The sequence below is a fragment of the Sarcophilus harrisii genome, chromosome 5, assembly GCF_902635505.1.
Source record: "Sarcophilus harrisii chromosome 5, mSarHar1.11, whole genome shotgun sequence".
NCBI lineage: Eukaryota > Metazoa > Chordata > Mammalia > Dasyuromorphia > Dasyuridae > Sarcophilus > Sarcophilus harrisii.
In genome coordinates this window covers 48621695-48642687 of record NC_045430.1, presented here as the reverse complement: position 1 = coordinate 48642687, position 20993 = coordinate 48621695, and the positions used below count along the sequence as shown (strand labels likewise).

The 20993-nt window shown below is 34.2% G+C and overlaps 1 protein-coding gene across 3 annotated transcripts in view; it reads right to left on the bottom strand.

Moving 5' to 3' along the window:
* The window catches only part of LIN7A (lin-7 homolog A, crumbs cell polarity complex component), a 195395-nt gene that overhangs the window by 169713 nt on the left and 4689 nt on the right, over positions 1–20993 (bottom strand). Inside the window, exon 2 of one of the 3 annotated variants that reach the window (XM_031939635.1) lies at positions 2487–2729. The exons of the other annotated variants lie outside the window; for them this stretch is intronic. Within the exon in view, the coding sequence (XP_031795495.1) occupies positions 2487–2604 (118 nt within the window). The 5' untranslated portion in view covers positions 2605–2729. The remainder of the gene's footprint in view (positions 1–2486; positions 2730–20993) is intronic. 3 annotated transcript variants of the gene reach the window in all.

The following is a 20993-nucleotide window of genomic DNA, read 5'->3' as shown; positions in this document are numbered from 1 at the left end:
GTTCTCCAAAAAAAAAAAAAATTAAGAAGAGCTAAGAATGTGGGAAAACTAACCAAGAGAATGAACCATGAGTCAGGAAAGACCCAAGTTCAAATGTAGATTCAGAAACTTACTTTGTAACTTAGTTGAGTAACACCAGGCAAATCATTCAATTTTGTTGGCCTCAGTTTCCTTAACTGTAAAATAGGAATAAAAATAGTGCCTATTTTACCTGGTTGTTTTAAAGCTCAAATGAGATAATATTTTGGGAGAGTGCTTAGCAGAGTGTCTGCCATATAATAGGTTCTATATAAATTATTTCCTTTCCTCTGCCCCTTCCCCATAAGATATCTGGTGATGTGGCATTGAAGTGTATGGAGGGAGAAGTGCCTGACTCTATAGATAGCTGTTTTCCCTATTTATACATAGGGTACACATAGGTTTCCCTATATTTCAGTGATAAGATATGTATAACAAGCTTTGCTGTGTATTATATACAATGTTGGAAACTTTAATTTTTTCTACTTATCAAGCATTTTTTTCCTGTCTTCCACTATCTTCCACTCTTGGGGAAAAAAGAAACAAAACAAAAAAATTCTAATAGCAAATCTATATAGTTAAGCAAAATAATATCCAGACTGCTGTTGAAAAATCTTGTCTCATTTCTACATAACATAACCTCTATGTCAACATAAACCTTCTAGAATTATGGTTGATCATTGCATAGATGAGAATTTTTAAGTCTTTCAGAATGATTCATTTTTATACTATCAGTGTAGTATAAATTTTTCTTCTTGGTTCTGCTCACGTTACTCTGCATCAGTTCATGCAAGTCTCAGGGTTCTCTGAAAAAATCTGAATAGGAACTTCTTGATTAAAATTTAGATAATAATATCTATGGGAGAAATAGCAAGTTGATTTAGGAGAGGCAGCTTGCTATAGTAAATAGAGAGTGATGGGAGGGCAGAATGGGGCAAGATTTGGGATAAAGAACATTTGAGTACAAATTCAGACTCTGAACAGGTCAGTTAAACTGTCTGAGTCCCTGGTAACCCACTAAGACTTTGAAGGAATAAAAGAGTTTCTCTCTGAATTGAAAGAAATTTCTGCATGAATGAAATCAGAGATCTTTTCTTTATTGATCATACAATGTTAGAAATGCATTGTGATGTATTATGAAAAGTGTTGGGCAGTTAGAGGAGACCTGGACCCCATCATGACTGTAATATAACTTGTAGTAATCTACATAAGCCAGAGCAAGTTACTCAAAAGCTCTGTACCCTCAGTTTCCTCATCTATCAAATGAAAATTATGATTATCTGAGAGGATTGTTATAAGAAACACATAAATCTATACATTAAAAAGTTTTTTTATAAATGTCAATTTTGCTACTAAAGTAAAATTACATACTCCTATGAACAGATTACTAGTGCTACTAATAATTACATATTTCTACTACATAAATATGATTTAATGTGAGATGAAATGGCCAACTTCAATATAAGATTTGGGAGTCAAAGAGAGGCCTGTTTTTTTGTTTTTTTTTTTTTTTTTCATTAGGCAATGGAGGTATCACTTCACAAGTCAGTCATAAAGACTAAATGAGATTAAACATTGTGTCATACAAAGGCCAACTATTATCACTATTCTTACATAAACTACAACTTAAGATGAGGTTTAAAAAGATACTTTAACTTAAATGTGATTTATGGTGGCTTGAGAAGACTACTTATATTTAATGGTAATTTAAGGTAGGGTAAAAAGCCACTTAAATTCCAAAAAGAAAAAAAAATGGAATGACTATTTTCTCATTAGACAACAAAGCCTCAAATCCCACATGATGTGTGGGAACAAGTCCTTAAAATGACATTTGTACCTTGGTTGGTTTATGAGTCATTAAGAACCTAATTGGCTCATAATAAACAGCCAAATGCAATGAACTTGGAATGGTTTGTTCAACCAGGTCTTGAATTTATAGTAAATAGCTCATTTCAGTTCTATTTTAGGAATGATTAAATAAAATGAACTTAACTTTGGGTTACATTTTGGACAGCACACACTGACTTTATTGAAATGTTTAAACCTGTGTGCCATTCATGAGGCTTTCAAGCAAAATAAATGATGAACAGAAGCATCCCAGGATGATAGAAAGCATGCTGAATTTGGAGTTATGGGACTTTGCTCCATAATCAAACCACTAGTGGTCCCAATCCCAGCCCAGTACCATGTTGCCCTAGTAACCTTGAGAAAATTATTTAATCTCCCTGAGCCTTAATTTCCCCCAAATGAAGAGGTGGGAATAAATGATTTCTAAGCTCTTTTTAGCACTGGATATATAATTTTATAATCTGAATTAGGCAAGGCTGATAGAGAAGTCTATTTCAAGTTGTTTCACAATACAAATTCTCTCACTATCACTACCTTCATAGTCTTGTCTAATAAAATTCTACTTACAAGAAACACCTTAATGCAGTATTTTATTCACATCTTATTAACGTTTTAAGTACCTTCACTCTCTTGCTCAATCTGCCCAAGGTATGCTCTGACAGATAAGGAAATGATTAGTATGCATCTCTTTAGGATCCCTCCTCTCCAGGGTCTGAGTGTTAACACATCAATGCACATATGTAGGAAAAGGATGAGTTTGGTGGTTTAGAGCAGACAAAAAGAGCCTTTCTTCTACATTTCTTTATCTGACATTTCAATCCTCCAATGCCAATTCACATGCTGCAGAAGTTTGAAAGCAGTGCCTGGGGGAAAAAAGGCCATTGTTTACCTGGAAGTCATTGTTTTCTTGAAAGTCATTATATTTCCCAGGGAGGCAGTAACAAAGAGAGGGCCTGAGTAGACCAATACCATTCTCTTCCAGGAAGGTTTTGAGATGGAATGAGATTGGAAACAAATGTGGTTTTCTTTACAGTAACATTCAAGATGATTTCTACTAAAATCTTACAAAAATGGAGCCTTAAAAAAAATCTAAGTGACAATCATCATAATCACTCAACACTAAGTATTTATGAAATCTGATCTAACCCAGTTCCATAAACAATTGTCAAACGTTTCTATATGTAATTGGTGTTGAAATACAAACATAAAATGGGGGAAAAGGTTCTGCTCTCAAGGTGCAAGAGCAATTCTACCAAGATAAACAACATATAAATAATTATGTACACTAGAAAGAACAATGGTTCTGGCATCAAAAGACCTGGGTTCAAATTTTGTCTCTGAACTTTCTTATCTCTGTGATTTGAGGCATGTTAATTCACCTCTCCAGCCACAGTTTGGCTAGAACTACTATAGGCAAAGGGGCATCTTGCTGTCTGGAAAGAAACACAGAGATAAAATTTCATGGATATGACATTAAGAACTCTTGCTAAAATTTCTCTTTAATCTCCAATTTCATGATGTTATGATTGCTCTCTGGAAAGACACAGAGATAAAATTCCATGGACATGTGATTAATTAAGAACTCTTGCTAAAATTTCTCTTTAATCTCCAATTTCATGATGTTATGATCCAAACTTCAGAGGTTTTACAAGGCTCTTCCTAGAATTAATATTAGTAATTGCCCTCAAGGATCTTACATTCTACTAGTGGAAATATCAAGAATATAAACTGCATATAGAAAATATATAAATGAACAGCAAGGTGGTATAATAAATAAAGCATTGAGCTTGGAATCAGGAAGACATCTTTGTGAGTTCAAATCTGTGACCCTGGGCAACTCACTTAACCCTGTTTGCCTCAGTTTCCTCAATTGAAAAATGAACTGGGGAATAAAATGGCAAGCCATTCCAATATCTTTGCCAAGAGAACCCTAAATGGGGTTACAAAGAGTCAGACACAACTGAAATGAGTTAACATATTATAGGCAAAACAAAATCTGTCCTTGGAAAAGAGAAAAATTTAGATCCAAAAAATACTTAGCATACGGTTTTGAAAAATTCCTTTAATAGTCAAAATCTACCTTAGAAATATTCTTACTAACAACTTATTTATACACACCTTTAAGGGAGCACTTATGGAAAGAGGCAGAGCTCTGGAGTGGAAATACTTGAATTCAAATACTTCTATTGCTGGCTGTCATGAGCCTCCAGAGATCTCCTCTTTCCTCAACTGTTTAACAAAGCAATGGAGTTAAGGTTGAATATAGCTCTAGAAAGCTATGACCTTAGTCCACAAAGCATTTTCTTCATAACATTCCCATGAGATAGTAAATTGAAAATATTGTCTTCAGTCCCATTTTACAACTGTCAAAAAGTTAAGTGACTTCATGTTTAACCTATTTTGGATTTCTTACTGTCTAGGGGAGAAGAGAGAAAATTTTAGAACACAAGGTTTTGCAAAGGTGAATTTTGAAAACCATCTTTGCACATATTTGGAAAAATAAAATACTAATTTTTTTTTTAAAGTTGTAAGTGTAAAGTCTGAACAAATGTTCAGAATCACAGTGAATATTGGTACCAGTATTTGAATTTGACTTACTCCTGATAACAAGTTTTTCACTGAACCATGTTACTATTCTTTTGTCTAAACCAAAGCTTCTTTACTTATGGGTTGCAACCTTATATCGGGGTTAACTAAATGTGGGGGTTACAAAGTTATGATTTATTATCAGTAATTGTCTGATTTGTATCCCTATTTTATATACCTGTATAATCAAGGTCATATAGAAATATCTCAGGCAAAAAGAGTTGTGAGCAGAATAAACTTAAGAAGGCCTGATCTAAAGTATCCTCTTATTTGGTGCAAGAACACTTTTTATGACTTCTTTACAATTACTGAATATTGTTTTATTTGTATTTTACAGAATAATTACTTGTATTTTAAATGTATTTCAGAATAATTACTTGGTTTTTTTTTTTTTAAATCATCTTAGCTTTTAAGATTAAAAAAAAGCCTGCTGCTTTAAGGGGCTAAATTTTTTAAAAAGTATTTTCTTCAAACAAACACATTAATTAATGTTTACTGAATAAAAATGAAATCCAACTAGTGTACATTTTTTGGGGGGAAGAGGGATTGGGGAGAGGGTTTTTTTTTTCATTGCAATTAAAATGTCTCACATAAGAAAGCACAAGCCAGTGGGTAAACAGAGTTCTACACAGGTGCACAATTCACAGGCTAAGAGAACAGTAGGAAGGTGATCAGCTGGGGCTAGCTGGCTGACTTGCTTTTCCTAGGATCCGACCTTCTGCTACATATTTCTTTCCCAAACTGTATATTTTGACCTTGAAAGAAATAACATTTTTGCTACATTTATACCAGAGAATAATTCTGAGTAGGTTTAATATTATATTCCATTTAATTAATTCTCACTTTGTGGTTTAGGTTTCATTTAGGTCAATTTTCTTGTTACAAAACTTGCCCATATTTTTTTATCTAGAGGATTTTGTGAATTTCCTTAGTGTTTTATGGGTTTATGGGTTTTATGGGTTTTATGCTTGACAGAGCTAGCATGCCAAACTCTAAAAGTTTGTAGCTAAGTTTTTGTTTCACATTAACAAGGACTTTTATTGGCTTACAGCCTTCCCAGTGAGAAACAGACCTCCTCAAAAATAAACTATTCAACAAGCATTTATTAAGCTCCTACTATGTGCCAGGCACTGGGAATAAAAATACAAAAAATGAAAAAAACTGCTACATCTAATTGGGAGAGATAACATATGTATGAATGTATGAATGTGTGTGTGTGTGTGTGTGTGTGTGTGTGTGTGTGTAGTGCGAAAAAAAGAGCAATAAGAGTGAGAGAAAGTGAGACTAAAAGAGTAAGAAAGAAAGAGGAAGGAAGAAAAAATAGAGGGAGGAATGAGGGAAGGAAAAAGAGGGAGAGAGACAAGAAGAGAAGGAGGAAGAGAGGGAAGGTGAGAAGAAGGGAGATAGGAAAGATAAGAGGAAGGGAAAAGGGAAGGAGAGAGAGAGAGAGGGAGAGAAGGATGAAGAAAAGAAGAAAAGAAAGGAGAGAGGGAAAGAGAGAAGGAGAAAAGGAGGAGGGACAGATGGAGGGAAAGAGACAGAGATAGATGTGTGTATAATTATCTTCCACATCATGGAATTATACTTCCTACATCATGGGGGTTAAGGTCACAACACCTTCCACCCACTCTAGAAAATCTGCTAAATTTTCTTAAATTTTTTTGGCCCTCCCAGGGAAAAAATATATATATTTATGGTATTAAAAGACACAATACAGTATATATAGTATGCATTTTAAAACTTGTTCTGTGTCATTGCTGGTCTTTTGCCCCTCATTTGTAGCTTCCACAAAACATGACCTAAAATTCCATTTAATTTATATCAAAATTGGGATGGGGAAAGTCTCAGTGCAAAAGGGATAACTTGTATACTTGTATATATTCAAATATATGTAGCATAAAGAGAATACATATAAATAAACCCAAAGTAATTAACTATAAGGCAATTATGGAGAGCACTAGCAATTGAGGGTATCAGGAAAGAATCCATATAGAAAGTAGGTCTCACCAGTTCTGATGGACCAGGCCATCCTCAGCAACGAGATCAACCAAATCATTTCCAATGGAGCAGTAATGAACTGAACCAGCTATGCCCAGAAAAAGAACTCTGGGAGAAGACTAAAAACCATTACATTGAATTCCCAATCCCTATATTTATGCACACCTGCATTTTTTATTTCCTTCACAAGCTAATTGTACAATATTTCAGAGTCTGATTCTTGTACAGCAAAATAACGTTTTGGTCATGTATTAAAAAAAAAAAAAAAAAGTAGGTCTCAGTTATAACGTGAAGGAAGGGATGCCCTGAAGTGGAGGTGAGGAAAGAATGAGTGAATATATTCCAGGTTTTAGCCAGCAAATGGAGTATTATGTGTGATAAACAAGAGAAAACCAGTTTAACTGGATTAGTGAGTGTAAGAGGAAGGAATACTGTACAATAAGGACAGAAAGAGAACTTGGAACCAGGTTGGGAAAGAACTGAGCTTTTAGCTCAACAATTTATATTTCCTCTTAGAAGTCAATCAGTGCTCAGAAGTTAAGTGACTTATTCACAATCACAAGGTGAACATATGTCTGGGGTGAGACTAAAATCCAGTATGATGAAGGCTCTGTATCTACTAAACCACACTGCTTCTCAAAAAGGAGGAGAGGATTTTAAAACTGACTAAGGGAAAAGCAAAGAAAAAAATATACATATTTTTTTCCCCTTTTAAAATTTTTATGTTATTTTTAATTTATGGAATAAAACAAACATCTTCATAATATATAATAAAATATAGTTACACACAAAACTGCAAATCTGTTATGCACAACTTGCTACTTCTTTTAAATGCTTTTAAAAAAGAAATTTACATAAACATGAATATTCTAATGTGTGTTATTTTATTCTATCTAGCCTAATGCTCCTTCCCTTTCCTAACTGTTATATTTCAGTCTTTGGAATTTCTCAGGTACTTGTATTATCCTAGGCCCAAACTGAATTCAGCTTTCTATAATGTATTTGTTTATTTTCCAACATTTGTTAAGTTCCTTGAAAGTAAGATGTTTCTTTATATATATATCCCCAAAGTTGCTTCATAAAATGCCCATGTACATAGTAAGAGTGAAATGAATTTTTGCTGAATGACTAAAAATATAGTATTCAACATTTATATAAATATTAAGGTTTGCAAGAACTTGTATGTGTATCATCTATATTTTTCATAACCATACTGTGAGGTAGGAGGTAGTATTATGATGCCCTTTTTCAGATAAGAAAACTGAGAGTGTTTAAGTGATTTACTCACAACTATCATGTCTCAAGGATGAAATTTGTACTTTTTTTTTCTGCTGCTGATAGTCTAGTACTTTTACAGGTTGCTATCCACCTGAAATTATTCCTAGGCAAAGATAAATGCAAATTCTCTCCTCTCCAACAATGATACAGCTCCCTCTCTTCAAAGCTTCATCATAGGAAAATATTGCAACACTATTTGTTATCATAAAGAACTGGAAATAAGCAGATGTCCATCAGTTGATAAATATAGTGTAATATTATTATTTTATAAGAATCAATGGATATGATAAATACAGAAAAGTGTTAAATGACTTACATAAAGTGATTCAAAAAAAAGTAAACAGAACCAGAAAAACAATGAGCACAAAGGCTGTAATAAGGTGAATGGAAAGAACTATAGCCACAAACAGCAATAACAACAAAAACCCAACAGAAACTAATTGCTATAAAATTATAATGACAAAACTAGGTCTCAAAGATGAAAATGCTTCTTATCATTCCTTTCTAAAGATGGGAGTCTATGGGCACTGAACATTGCATAGAATCTCAATTCTTTTTTTTTCAATACATTGATTAGTTTTGCTGAATTTTTAAAAAATTTTTTTATAGTAAGGGATGGGTAACTTTTGGGAGTTGGGGAAGAAATAAGGATACTAGTAACAAAAGTATGTGATATGAAAACATGTCTCATCAAACATTTAAAATAAAAAAAAACTTCCCAATTGGCTAGCATTTAAATCAATATCTCTTTTAGCCCAGAGAAATAAAATTATCTATTTTCATAAAATTAGTTTCCAGTTTTTCTAGGAAGTAATATCTCTGGCTAAAATGTTAATATCAATCATAGTGAACATATTGCATAACTTAGTTTGACACTTGACTACTTAACAATTTGTCTCTGAAAAAAAGTAATTACATGTGGTCCAAAGCACAGTGGGAAAGGACACTGACTCTGGATCTGGTTATAATAATAAAATAATTATAATAAAACTAACATTTATTTAATGCTTACTCTTTGCCAGGCACTTATAAGAACACTTATTATCCCACATGGTCCTCATAACAAAGTTGGGAGGTAGATGCTAATATCCCCATTTTATAAATAAGGAAACTGAGAATATAGAAGTCAAGTGACTTGCTCAGAGTTCCTCAGTTTTAATCCTGTATTTGATGTTTACTACTTAGTATACCACTTATGTAAGACAAGTATTTCAGTTTCCTCCTTTGTAAAATAAAGGAATCAAAGCAAAAGGATTATGAAGTCCTTTCTAGCTTTACATTTAGGACTCTTAAAACATCAGTTTCATAACATCATAGTGACAGATACAGAGTGGTCAACAAACTAAAGATCTGAAGGTGGAGGTCATTTTAATGGCCTTATTTTTACAGAAAAGAAGTTGCAATCTAGAGAATTTAGGTGTCTTCTCCTGGACCAGACAGATTACAAGAAGGCACCATTTTCACCCAATCCTTTGTACCCTTTCTACTGCAAAACCCATAGGTATGAAATTATATTAGTAAATTTAATGGCCATATCAAAGAATCATAGAATTTTAGAACTGGATATTACTCTCAGCTCTATTAACTACATTTATTCTCTTTCATTGTCATAGAAATACCAAAAGACTAACATAGAAATAATATGTTCTTTACATGACATTTCTATGGCTTCAACTTATTTCCAAAATACTATCCTGAAAACCAAAATAACACATGAGATTCCTATCTGTTAAATCCTGACACTTCCAAAGAGGACTAGCAGCAGTATCTATATCAAGTATGTAGAATTTGCTAAAATTTAAAAGTGATACAATTGCTCCTTTAGAATCCTATGGATTTTTTTTTCCTTATGGAAATTCCTACTTTTCCACATTTGTGCTCTCCTTAATTTGTCTCATATCTGCTTAGCTGTAGTCATATTGTCTTCCAAAGTACAATGTCAACTCATTGAGTTGTTCCAAAGCTCTTCCATCCTTCACTTTGTATCCCCCAGTAACTAAGCATAGTGTTTTGCAAAGAGTTTCATTAACAACTATATGATGCACTTGTAGGATGTTAAACTTAACGTCCAGCTTTAGTTTCTAGTATACTTCACCATACTGTCTCATTAAACTATGTGAATTGAATTTTATTTTTAGGAAAGAATGCAAATAGCAGTGATACTATCATTCTGATAGAAATATGATTCAGACCCTGTATTATTCATCAGATGTGCAAATAAGTGCAAAAATTCATCTGGCTATTAGTTTCCATAACTATTTTACCATCTTCTCTTCCCCAAGGGAAGCAATGGACAGTTTTCCTGCTCTCCCAGAATAAATTATGACTCATCCAGGTAAAGCTGGTATTTGCAAAGCTGCAGTAGTAGATGTCACACTGTTCTTAGAATGGCCTAAGGCTCGCATTTATTCTAGACTAATAAAGCTCTTTATTTGCAAATAAAACAATTTATTCATCAAGCTGTCTTTTTAGAAACTGAACTGGCAATTTGCAAGTATGAAATCTGCCTTTCTAGCAAATTCAGTAAAATGCATTCAGTTGAAAAAAGAATGAAATATAATTCCTCCCCAATTTCCCCAAATATTCCCCAAAAGAGTACAAGAAACATTTTTTAATTATTGTTATAAAAAAGGATAAAGGATCAGACCAGTGAGGAATTCATTGTTTTAAGGAACTTCTGTCAAGGCAAGTCATCATCTTATTTGAAATTTAAGATTAAGGGACTTACTCACAATCATTCTGCCAGTGTTAAGGGTGGGAGGAATGGGACCTTAAAATAAGGTCTTCCTGGCTCTAGAACTAGCCCTCTATCCACCCCACCATGCTGCCAACTGCTAAACATATTGAACATATTAGTTAGTTAGGAATTTCTAAGCATATGGAAGATAGTTATAAAATTGAGCAGAGAAATTCACATAAAAATATTGATGTGTCTAGTCTGTTACCAGTTTTACCTTGTTATAATCTTGTTACCTTGGAGTCCAAATCTAAGAAGGCTAAAATCACAGGCTGGATAATGCTAGGCCCATTTAACTAGGCGCTATTTTGTGGTCACATGCTATTCCCCTAATTCTCTCCAGATGTAAGCCATCACTTTAACTGTGCTAACTGTGAATGTATAATAGGTAGCATAACTTATCTGGAAATCACTCATCTGATACAACCTTAAATACCTAGAACAGAACTGTGAGTAACCAACAAAGGTCTTAAAGATACTAAATTGATGATTCAAAACCTATGGAAAAACCTTGACCCTGTCTTGAAAGTCAATTTTTTATTCATTCATTTATATTTAATTTATTGAATAAAACAAGCATTTCCATATCATGTAATAAAAAAGATTGCACATAAAACTGCAAATCTATCATGTACAATTTGCTATTAATTTTAAATATATAATAAAGCCAATTTTACTTAGGTACAGCTAATTCTAATTCTGGGCTTAATTTAATATGTTTGAAATAATCTGTTTTAGAAGGCTGAGAAGTTTATACTATTCTTTTTTTTTTCCCTAAGGCAATTGGGATTAAGTGACTTGCCCAAGGTCACATAGCTAGAAAGTATTAAATGTCTGAGGTCAAATTTGAACTCAGGTCCTCCTGACTTCAGAGCTGATGCTCCATCCACTGATCTATCTAGCTGTCCCTATACTCTTCTTTTCAAAGATTTTCATCTCAAATGGTGAAAATTCAAGAAATTTTCACACTAAATTCTCTAAAAAGTAGAATTGTAAGAAGCATATCATTCCCGCAAGATGCAATAAGGAGTGCTGAAGTCAGGAAGATTCATCTTTCTAAGTTCAGATGTAGTGTTTATGTAAAATGTAAACATTTACTAGCTCTGTGATCCTGGGCATGCCCCTTAACCCTGTTTGCCTCAGTTTCCATATCTGTAATATGAGCTGGAGACCCCAAATGGGGTCATAAAGAGTTGGACATGACTGAACAAAATTGATAAAAGAAGGAATATATAAATGTGGAGTTTTTTTAAGTCAGTGTGAAGTTCTGGGGATCCACATGTACATTTTAGTGGCCCCCATTTCTATTTGAGGTTGACACCATTGCTCCAAGGTATATGGGTCCCTCTTTTTAAGAATCCTGGAATCTCAAGTCCCTAGTAATAGTAATAACACCTTTACATAACGCTTTAAGGCTTGAAAAATGCTTTTACATTACTTTTATCATTATCACCATATCATCATCACAAGGAAGTTGTATGGTTCAGTAGATAGAACACTGCCTTTAAAGTCACTTCATTTGGATTTAATTCTCAGCTCTGTTCCTCCTTACTTGTGACAAAAGACTGGACATTGAACATTTTCCTCGAAAGTTGAACTATAAGATGATCTCCACAGTCTCTAGCTCTATAATTCTGGTCCTATTAAGCTTATTTTGCAAATAGTAAGAACCTATATTTAGCACTGGAAGGAATCACAGCTATCTAGTCCAATCTCATTTTACAACTCAGAGAAAAGAAGATTCAGCCAAGATCATACAGATAATCATTGGTGGCCGTGGTAGAATGAGAACTTCTTACTCCAGGGACATGTTTCTCCCCATGGAACCACAAGAGACAGAGACTCTAAACTGTTCATTTGTTCATGATCACATGGTACTATGTGATAGGACATAAAACTCAAACCCTGAGATTAGAGATGGTTATTATACTACATTTCAATAATGACAACAATAACCATGTTTATGTTAATTATTCTAATAATCATATTAATATGACATTATTATTATAACAATAACATTATTTACATAGCACTTTAAGATTGGAATATCAATTTATATATTATCCCATTTGTTCTTCAAAATTCCCATTTTGCAGATGAGGAAATTGAGGATGGATAACAAATATTCAGTAACTTGCCCAGTGTCACACTGGACATAATCATAATTTCATATTATAATGTAATCATTTCATATCAGTATCTGAGGTGGGATTCACACTGAGATCTCCTTGACTGCAAGCCTACAATTCAGATCATTATGACATGCTTCCTGACACATTATTTTATTCTTTTATTAAACCAACTTTTATTTTTTATTTTATTATTACACCCAATTTTTATTCTCCTTTCATTATTAATGATAAATGGTAAAGATAATTCTATGGAAGGCCTTCTGGTGACCGTACCCTTTTTGCTTTGATCTGGAAGAAGGCACCAAAGTCTTTCACTATTAAGCATTAAGGCTAAGGGAGAATATGATTAAGAATCTCAGGTCACTGTCTATGAAATCTTAATATTGCCATAAGTACACAACACTGCTCACCCAGGAAAACAATGCTGGCCATGTTCTTAGGATTGTATTGTTGTTCATTTGTGTCTTTTTGTAATCCCCCAACCCTTATTTGCCATTATCTTGGCAAAGAGTGGTTTGCCATTCCTTTCTCCAGCTCATTTTACAGAGGAGGAACTGAGGAAAACAGGGTTAAATAACTTGCCCAGAATCATATAGCTTAAAAGTATCTAAGGCCATATTTGAACTCAGGAAGAAAAGCCTTGCTGACTCCAAGCCTGCTGCTCCATCCCTTGTACCTCCTAGTTGCCTGTTTAGGGTTAGAGGAGTTTTAAGCTATTTCCTTCTTTCATCATGAAAAGGGAAGGTAGATATAGTACTTTAGAAAGGACAATGTGTTAATATTTGTAAAGGGTTTAGCACAGTACCTGACACATAATAGATGTCAAATAAATGCTTATCTATTCCCTTCTCTTTCTCTTCTCCATTTCCCTACTTTAGAACAGGACTTCATTAGTTTCCTGAAGGCTATTTCTTTCCTGTCATCTGACTGAAGGTCTCTTTTAGTATCTGATTTGTTAATAAAATATTGCAGATTTATATAACTTTCTGCAAGATGAAAATGTTCCTGCTTTGGTCCATGTCCTAAAGATTTTATACCAAGGAGGAAAAATTGCCACTATATTAGGAAAATGCACAAAAATAACAAAGTAAATTGGAGTTGAAATCACTACAACATTTTTAGGGGAAATTACCATCAGTTTAAATTAGAAGTCCTAGATTTGGTTCCAAGACATTTTTCTATCTACATATCTCTTCAAAAAAAAAGCTTCCACACCAAACTATTTTAAAGCATTTTGGGATATTTGTTTCTATCTGGTATTTATTTACATTTATAACTTTCATAGGTATTGCAACTCAGTGGTGAACGAACTTAATTTCTCTGTGAGTTAAAAGCAATGCACATTAAGATAATCAATATTTTAAAGGTTATGTTCACATTTGCTAACACCTGAGAAACTTTAAATTAAATCCATTTCAGATTATTCTGTGTTTATTACTGCACAGAGCCAACAGTCACACATATGGATTTTACATTTAGAGATTCATCAAAGCCCATGGAGCTTAATGTCAAAACGTCTTTCTTTTTCTTCTAAGTTGCTTCATGGCCAAAGAATAATCAAATCAATGAAACCAGAGCAGGAAGGGGAAGATAGTGATCTTCGAGTCCAGTTCCCATATTTTAAAGACACAAACTGATTCTCTTCCAGAGAATGATGGCCAACATGGCAAAAGAACTGGAAATCTACCTTCTGAAGTCAGCACTGGTCTAAATAAAGGATTCTTTACCTGGAGGTCACAGACCCTTAAGAGGTCATGGAGAGATTTCAGAGGGCCCATGAATTTGTATGGGGGAAAGTTACATCTTTATTTTAACTAACCTACCTCAAATTGTTATTTTTCATATTTTTGGTTATGAATTAAAAACAACAGCAACAACATAATTCTGAGGAGCCTAGAGCTGAGAGTCTATAGCTCCTAATGCCTAAGGAGCCTGGGTCCTTTTTCCTTCCACTCTCCTCTCTCTCTCTCTTTCTTTCTCTCTCCTCCTTCCCCCCTCCATCTCTCTCTCCTCTCCCTTCCCCTCCCTTCCCTTCTCCTTCCCTCTCTTCTCTCTTCTCTCTCTCTTTCTCTCTCTCTCTCTCCCCTCCTCTATCTTTCTCTCCCCTTTCTGTCTCTATCAGTCTGTCTCTCCCCTCTGTTTCTCTGTCTGTCTGTCTCTCTGTGTCTGTCTGTCTCTCTCTCTCTCCCCCCTCCTCAATTGAAAACTTGTCTAAAAGAAAAGGGAGAGGAAGATGTAATAGCTACCTATATATGAAGGCTTGTCACTGTGATAGAGAGAAATAAGAGAAGGAACAAGACTAGGAGGAGAAGCAGAAGAGGGAGAAAAGGAAGACTGATAAAAGGATGAAGAAATAAAGAAAAATAAAAAAAGAAGAAAAAGAGGAGAAGGAGACAATGGTAGTTACGATAGCGAAAATGACCAGTTCTAATCCAGCTTCTCACACTTACTAGCAATATGACACCTGGATTAATCATTTAATTTCTCAGTGTCTCCAAACAATGTCAGAAGTTGCAGAGGAGGATGCTATTGGTAGAAAAATTATAGATGAAAAATAGATATTTCTTCTACCAATAGTATGTGTATGTATACTATATACACATATAAGCATATATACATATTTATGTGTTGGTATAGGTATATATATGAATACATGTATAATGAATTATATATTGTGTTACTATATTAAAAAGAGAAGAAACGTGTATATGTTTATATCTGTATATTCTTATGAGGCAGAATAAATCTGTGATTTCATCTACTTAAGAAACTCATTCTGCCAAAACATAGTGTATGTGCTCTTTAAAATTATGGAATAATAGGAATAAGTTATAATCATCCATATAGGGTAAGTTCTCAGTAATGAAATTCCCTCTATCATTGAAAATCTAAAGTCTGTCTCTTAACTTAAAGTTGGTGGGGGAAGAGGGGGGTAACATAGATAGAGATTCAATGATCCTGGGATTAGTGTAAGATAAGGAGCAAGATTTCAGCCCAACTCTCAGAGATTCACTGCCCCACACCTAGTACTTAAATTATCTAAACTTGGAATGAGTCAGTTTCTTATCATCAGAGATCCAGAGATATAAGATTTATTAGAGAGCAGAGTTTTCAAGTATGAATTATTGAGGTTCCTTCCAACTGTGAGATTTTGTAACTGTGAAGCTAAGATTCAGTGACTAGAAGTCACTTTTACCCAAAACCAGAAGACTCAGGAGGCAGGACTAAAACTAAGGTCTCCTGGGCTCTCTGACATGAGCACGCTTTACATTGTTCCATATTGCTTCTTACTGCACAATTAATAAAGCAAAGCTGACAGGGTGGGCATCTGTACCCCACCACCACCCATCACTTAGCCATATACTTAGTCTTTCCTATTTTGTAGGGTGCTCTGCTTTGAAGGGACAATGTTGAGTTAGTGGGAAGCCCAGTGAAAATGGAACTATCTACTATATTTTCACAGGGTCTGTCTTAATTTATGATGATTTCATATGGCACAGTAAAAAGGGGAGTATGAGCTTTGGACCCAGAGGACCAGGCTTCAAATTCTAAACCTGATGCTTACCATCTATGCGATCTTAGTTAACTAATTCTCAGTTTACTTCAGTGGTCCTCAAACTTTTGTTCTCAAAATCTTTATCCTATTAAAAATGATTGAGGATCTGTCCAAAGAGTTTTTGTTTATGTGGTTTATAGTTATAGATATTGATCACATTAAAAATAAAAACTAATTATGAATTTGTAGACTCTCTGAAAGAATTTCAGAGATTCCCAGGATGCTCTGGACCAAACTTTGAGAACCACTGGTTTACTTATTTGTAAAATTAGAATGTGGGACAAGATAGCCTCTGAGATTTCATCCAGCTATAATAATAAATGAACATTAGAAAATTTTAATAATTAAATCAGATAATTACCATAACTAGTCTATCATGCATATTACTTACAATGTAATGTATTATATTTTTCACATTATATGTACATGTGTGTGGGTGTATATATGAACATATATATATATATAAAGATGTGTGTATACATATGTATTTGTGTATATACATGCAAATACATGTATATGCGAACCCATACACTTATCTATATTTGTACCAGGCATTGTGATAGGGCTAAGTAGTTTAGAACTATTCTCTCATTTGATCCTCACAATAATCCTGAAAGATGTTATTATTGTTAATAATATTCCCATTCTAGGTATGGGGAAAATGATCTATGAGGCTATAATTTCATTTGAGTGGGTCAACTTCTTAGCCACATTTTTAGCAATGAAATTCACCTTTTCCCATGGCAACTTTTGCCACTAGAAAATCCTTCTTGCTCCTGCAACCTCCCACTATACACTATTCTCCAAAGTCCTCTTCCCCCTGCTCCTAGATGAACCCTTAATGGAATCATTGGAATTCATTGTAGATACCTATACCAGAAAGTGAAAACAGTAGCTACATGCCCGCCAGTTAGCATTTTGGATGGGTCTCAGTGTAAAGGAAAGTGAACACAGTTTTAGAAGTGTGATGACAAGCTTTTTTTAGGTGCTCCAGATGAAGGTGCTATTTTTATCTGTTTTTTACAGAAGAAGAAACTGTGGTAGTCAAAGGTTAAGTGATCTCACAATCAGTAAGTATCTAACACAAGACTTAGGTCTCACTGACTCATCAGTGTTCTAATCTCTTTGATATTCATATTTTAAAAAAAAATCCTTAGAGAGGAGCATTCATAGTTTTTACAAGACATCATTGCTTAACAATGAAAGAAGGCAAATATGGTATAATTCGGTCTAAGGTGCCAGAAATATTTTAAAACACTATTAATGGTAATGCTTTTGGAGAAGAGATACCTATTCTTAAAAAAATTCTTTTAAAATCACTTGACCTCTCTCGGAGGTCTTCCTCATCAGTAAAAAGGGGAGTGGTGGTGAATTTGATGACCTCTAAAATCCTTTCCAGCTCTGAGTCTATGATCCCATGAACTGTAGCTTTACTGTGAATTAAAAGTATTCAAATAAGGCTTTTTAAAGAAGCAAATGGTTTATGAAAAGAATTTTTGAAAATGTTCAGTGAAGCATAAATAGAATATAATGAGAAAACAATCTTTAAATTGTTGATGGACTCAAAGTTGTCTGGTCTGCTTCTCATCTGCCAGAGGGAAGGCAGGCAGGGTGGAAGACAGACCTCCATTAAACATTATCACCCCCTCCCCCGTCACACACACACACACACACACACACACACACACCAGTCCTAGGTCCTGTGGGCCTAATGAGTTTAAAACAAAAAAGAATCTGATTTTCCTCCTCTAGACATTAAATGTTTGGAATAACAAGGTAAGAGAACTTCTTTGGAATGGAAGCAAAAACAATTTTCAGTCTAATATGGATTTTATAAATACTGGTGAATACTGCTGATTGGAAATGCTACAGGCAGCCCAAGGCTTGGATTGAAAGATACATGAAGTAATAAATTCTGTATGGTTTAAAAAATGAGAAAGGAGGAGGAGAGATCTTTACTGTTGTGCCATTTCATGAGAAGTCTACAGTACCATGGGAATTCATTTGCATTCAATTTTAGCTCTTACAGAAAATGATTTTCTTGAAGTTTGAAATCCATAAAACAGCAGCTCTTCATTTTTATATTTGAATTTTTGAAAAGGACAAAGGTTTTGTTGTTGGGTGTTTTTGGTTGTTGTTCTTTTAAAAGATAAAAAAAAAAATCCAAACCATCAATTGCTATACTGCTCATGTATTAATATAATTATGGCTTCAGAAACCTGATAGTATGTATAACAGTTTCACTGATAGGTCAGGTACAACTTCCAAAACAGGTTTAATGTATAGGAAAAAAAAAACTGATTTTTAGCAGGCCAAGTTAGCTTGTCATGTCCCAAGCAAATGGCACTAAAATGTTTAGAAAGGCTGTTTTTGCCTGTCCCAGAAAAATAATTCTTAATTTCTGTTTCTAGATTCTCATTTTTTCTTCTAAATTTCATTTAAAATATGCCTTTAAAATAAGATAGGGGCCTGGTAGGGTGGCAAAATACCTTGTTTTAAGGTAAAGGCAGGAGTAATACAGGATGGAGAATGGGACTAATGGAATGGAACTAGTGGATTAACTAATTGATTCAGGAGTTCTCAGCAACACTAAGGTCAAAGCCTATTAGAAATTCACATTAAGTTCTTCATCAGCATGGTGAATTCCCAATAGTTTAGAGATACCAGGCTAAAGAAAGGATATTTGGAGATTAGTTGAGTCTTGGCCATTGCAATTCCAGCATAGGAAAGATAGAGAGACCCAATCTCCCAACAAATAAATAAATAAGGTGGGATGCTTGAAGTTTTGTTTAAAAAAGATGATGATAAAAATAGATGCTTCAAAGGATTCTGTTGGATTATCTTCTCTTCCCTTAAAATGAAAAGTGCCTGATATCTGATCAAAAAGACTTAAATCTAATCTGACCTTATATGTAGTTAATTTGCCCCATATCCAGTGCTATTAAACTATCTGGTGTCCCAGATTTCAGGAGATAATCCTTGATTTGACCCATCTATTCCAGGGCACAGTTCACCCCCAGATTTAAAGAGAAAAGTATGAGAAGTCTAACCCCTGGGGAGAAAAATATTTTGAATGGAGTAAAAGAAGGAGAAGGTAGAAGAGGCTCATTTCAGTTTCTCAGTCAGAATCTACTTCTCTTACCCCATGGTTTAAAATGCCATGTATTGAAAGAATATTGAACTCTACTTATAATAGAAATTGCTATGTTTTATTGACTGAATCTCTTAAAAATCAATATATAGATTTATGCCAAATGACACATAAATTGGGGTCTTCAATTAAATTTTAAAATCTTTATCTCATTCTTTAAATAAACTTTTATTAATGTTTTCTATTTCTTACAGCATCATAGTTATTTCTATTTTCAGTTAATATTTAGAAAAATAGCTTGGAAACACATTAAGGCTAAGTCTAGAGTTAAAAGAGAAGCCAAAAACTACTTAAGAGATTGAGGAACTACTTTTCCTCTTTTTTCCTCTTCACCCTCTCCACTATAATTTCTAATTGCAAGATTGGTGATCTATTCATTTATTATTACATTATTTTAGGTTCATTTTCACAAACCCTTCTCTTGAATACTGCCATGGTTATGGGGTTGAGACCAGAATAAATTAATTCAATCAACAACCATTTATTAAGATCCTACTGTGTGCCAAATAATATGCTACCACTGGGAGTACAAAAACAAAAAAGAAGCCTGTCTGCCCTCAAGCAGGTTACAGTTCAAAGAGACAATAGGTACACATATAATTGTAAGCAGCTTCAGGTTTTTTCATAGCCAAAAAGCATCACAAAAGCAATCAGGCTTTGCTACATATATGACACACGTATCAAACATATGTGACACAGTGGCCATTCCATAAAGTATGCCTGGATAACAAGTGTGCACCCTAGTGATTACTGGTGATAATGAAGTCATTGCCAGAGCCATCCCCAAAGTGGTCAATGTCCTTCAATGTTGAGCATATATGTTCTCAGAAATAGCCAAGGTACAGATCATACCTCTGCAATCATACTAATTCATGGTAGTCTCTACTCACACATAATGAAGACAGGAATGTGAGCAAAATAAATAGTGAATAATACCTAATTCCCTTACCTTATCTTTTGTTCTGTTTCAAATTTATTTGCATGCTACTTCTGAGAGCATCTTGGGATTAAAAAAGTATTTATCTCTAAATTAGTTATCTGTAAAAGAAGGCTTTGATCTCCTCCCAGGTCTAAGATCAGTTACAAAACAAAGAACAAACACAACTAATACCCCCAAACAAACAAGCATACACACACACACACACACACACACACACACACACACTACAAATAGAAAGGCCATTGTTTCTTGTCCACCTAAATCTACATTCCTATATTTCTTATCTACATCTGTAAGTAGCAAAACCTGATTATTTTGGTGCTGGGTTTGAATCAGCAGAAAATTCTGTCTCCCTACAAAATTATTTGTGAAATAGAAACATAATATGGGGGGGAAGTACAAATAAAAGCATAATTTTGGGGAAAACAAAATAGAAATATAATTATTTTGAGGGTAGGAGGCAAACAGAGGGAGAGGGAAAGGCTTTTCAAGTAGGTTGCTTTTGAATTCAGCTTTGAAGGATGCTACCGGGTTCTTTTCTGGCTCCTCTAGGGGCTCTCTCTTTCTTAAAATATGTGGTTATGAAGAAGCATTCAGAGTCATTCAAAGTGTTAATGTGAGTATGTGGGCATAGGAAAGTGGACTTTCCAATTTATTTGGTTTGCAAAGATTCTGTAAACCACATACTTCAGCATGTAGGAGAGCAACCTGGATTAGAAAGCCAGGATGACCCAACTGGACTTTTCTCC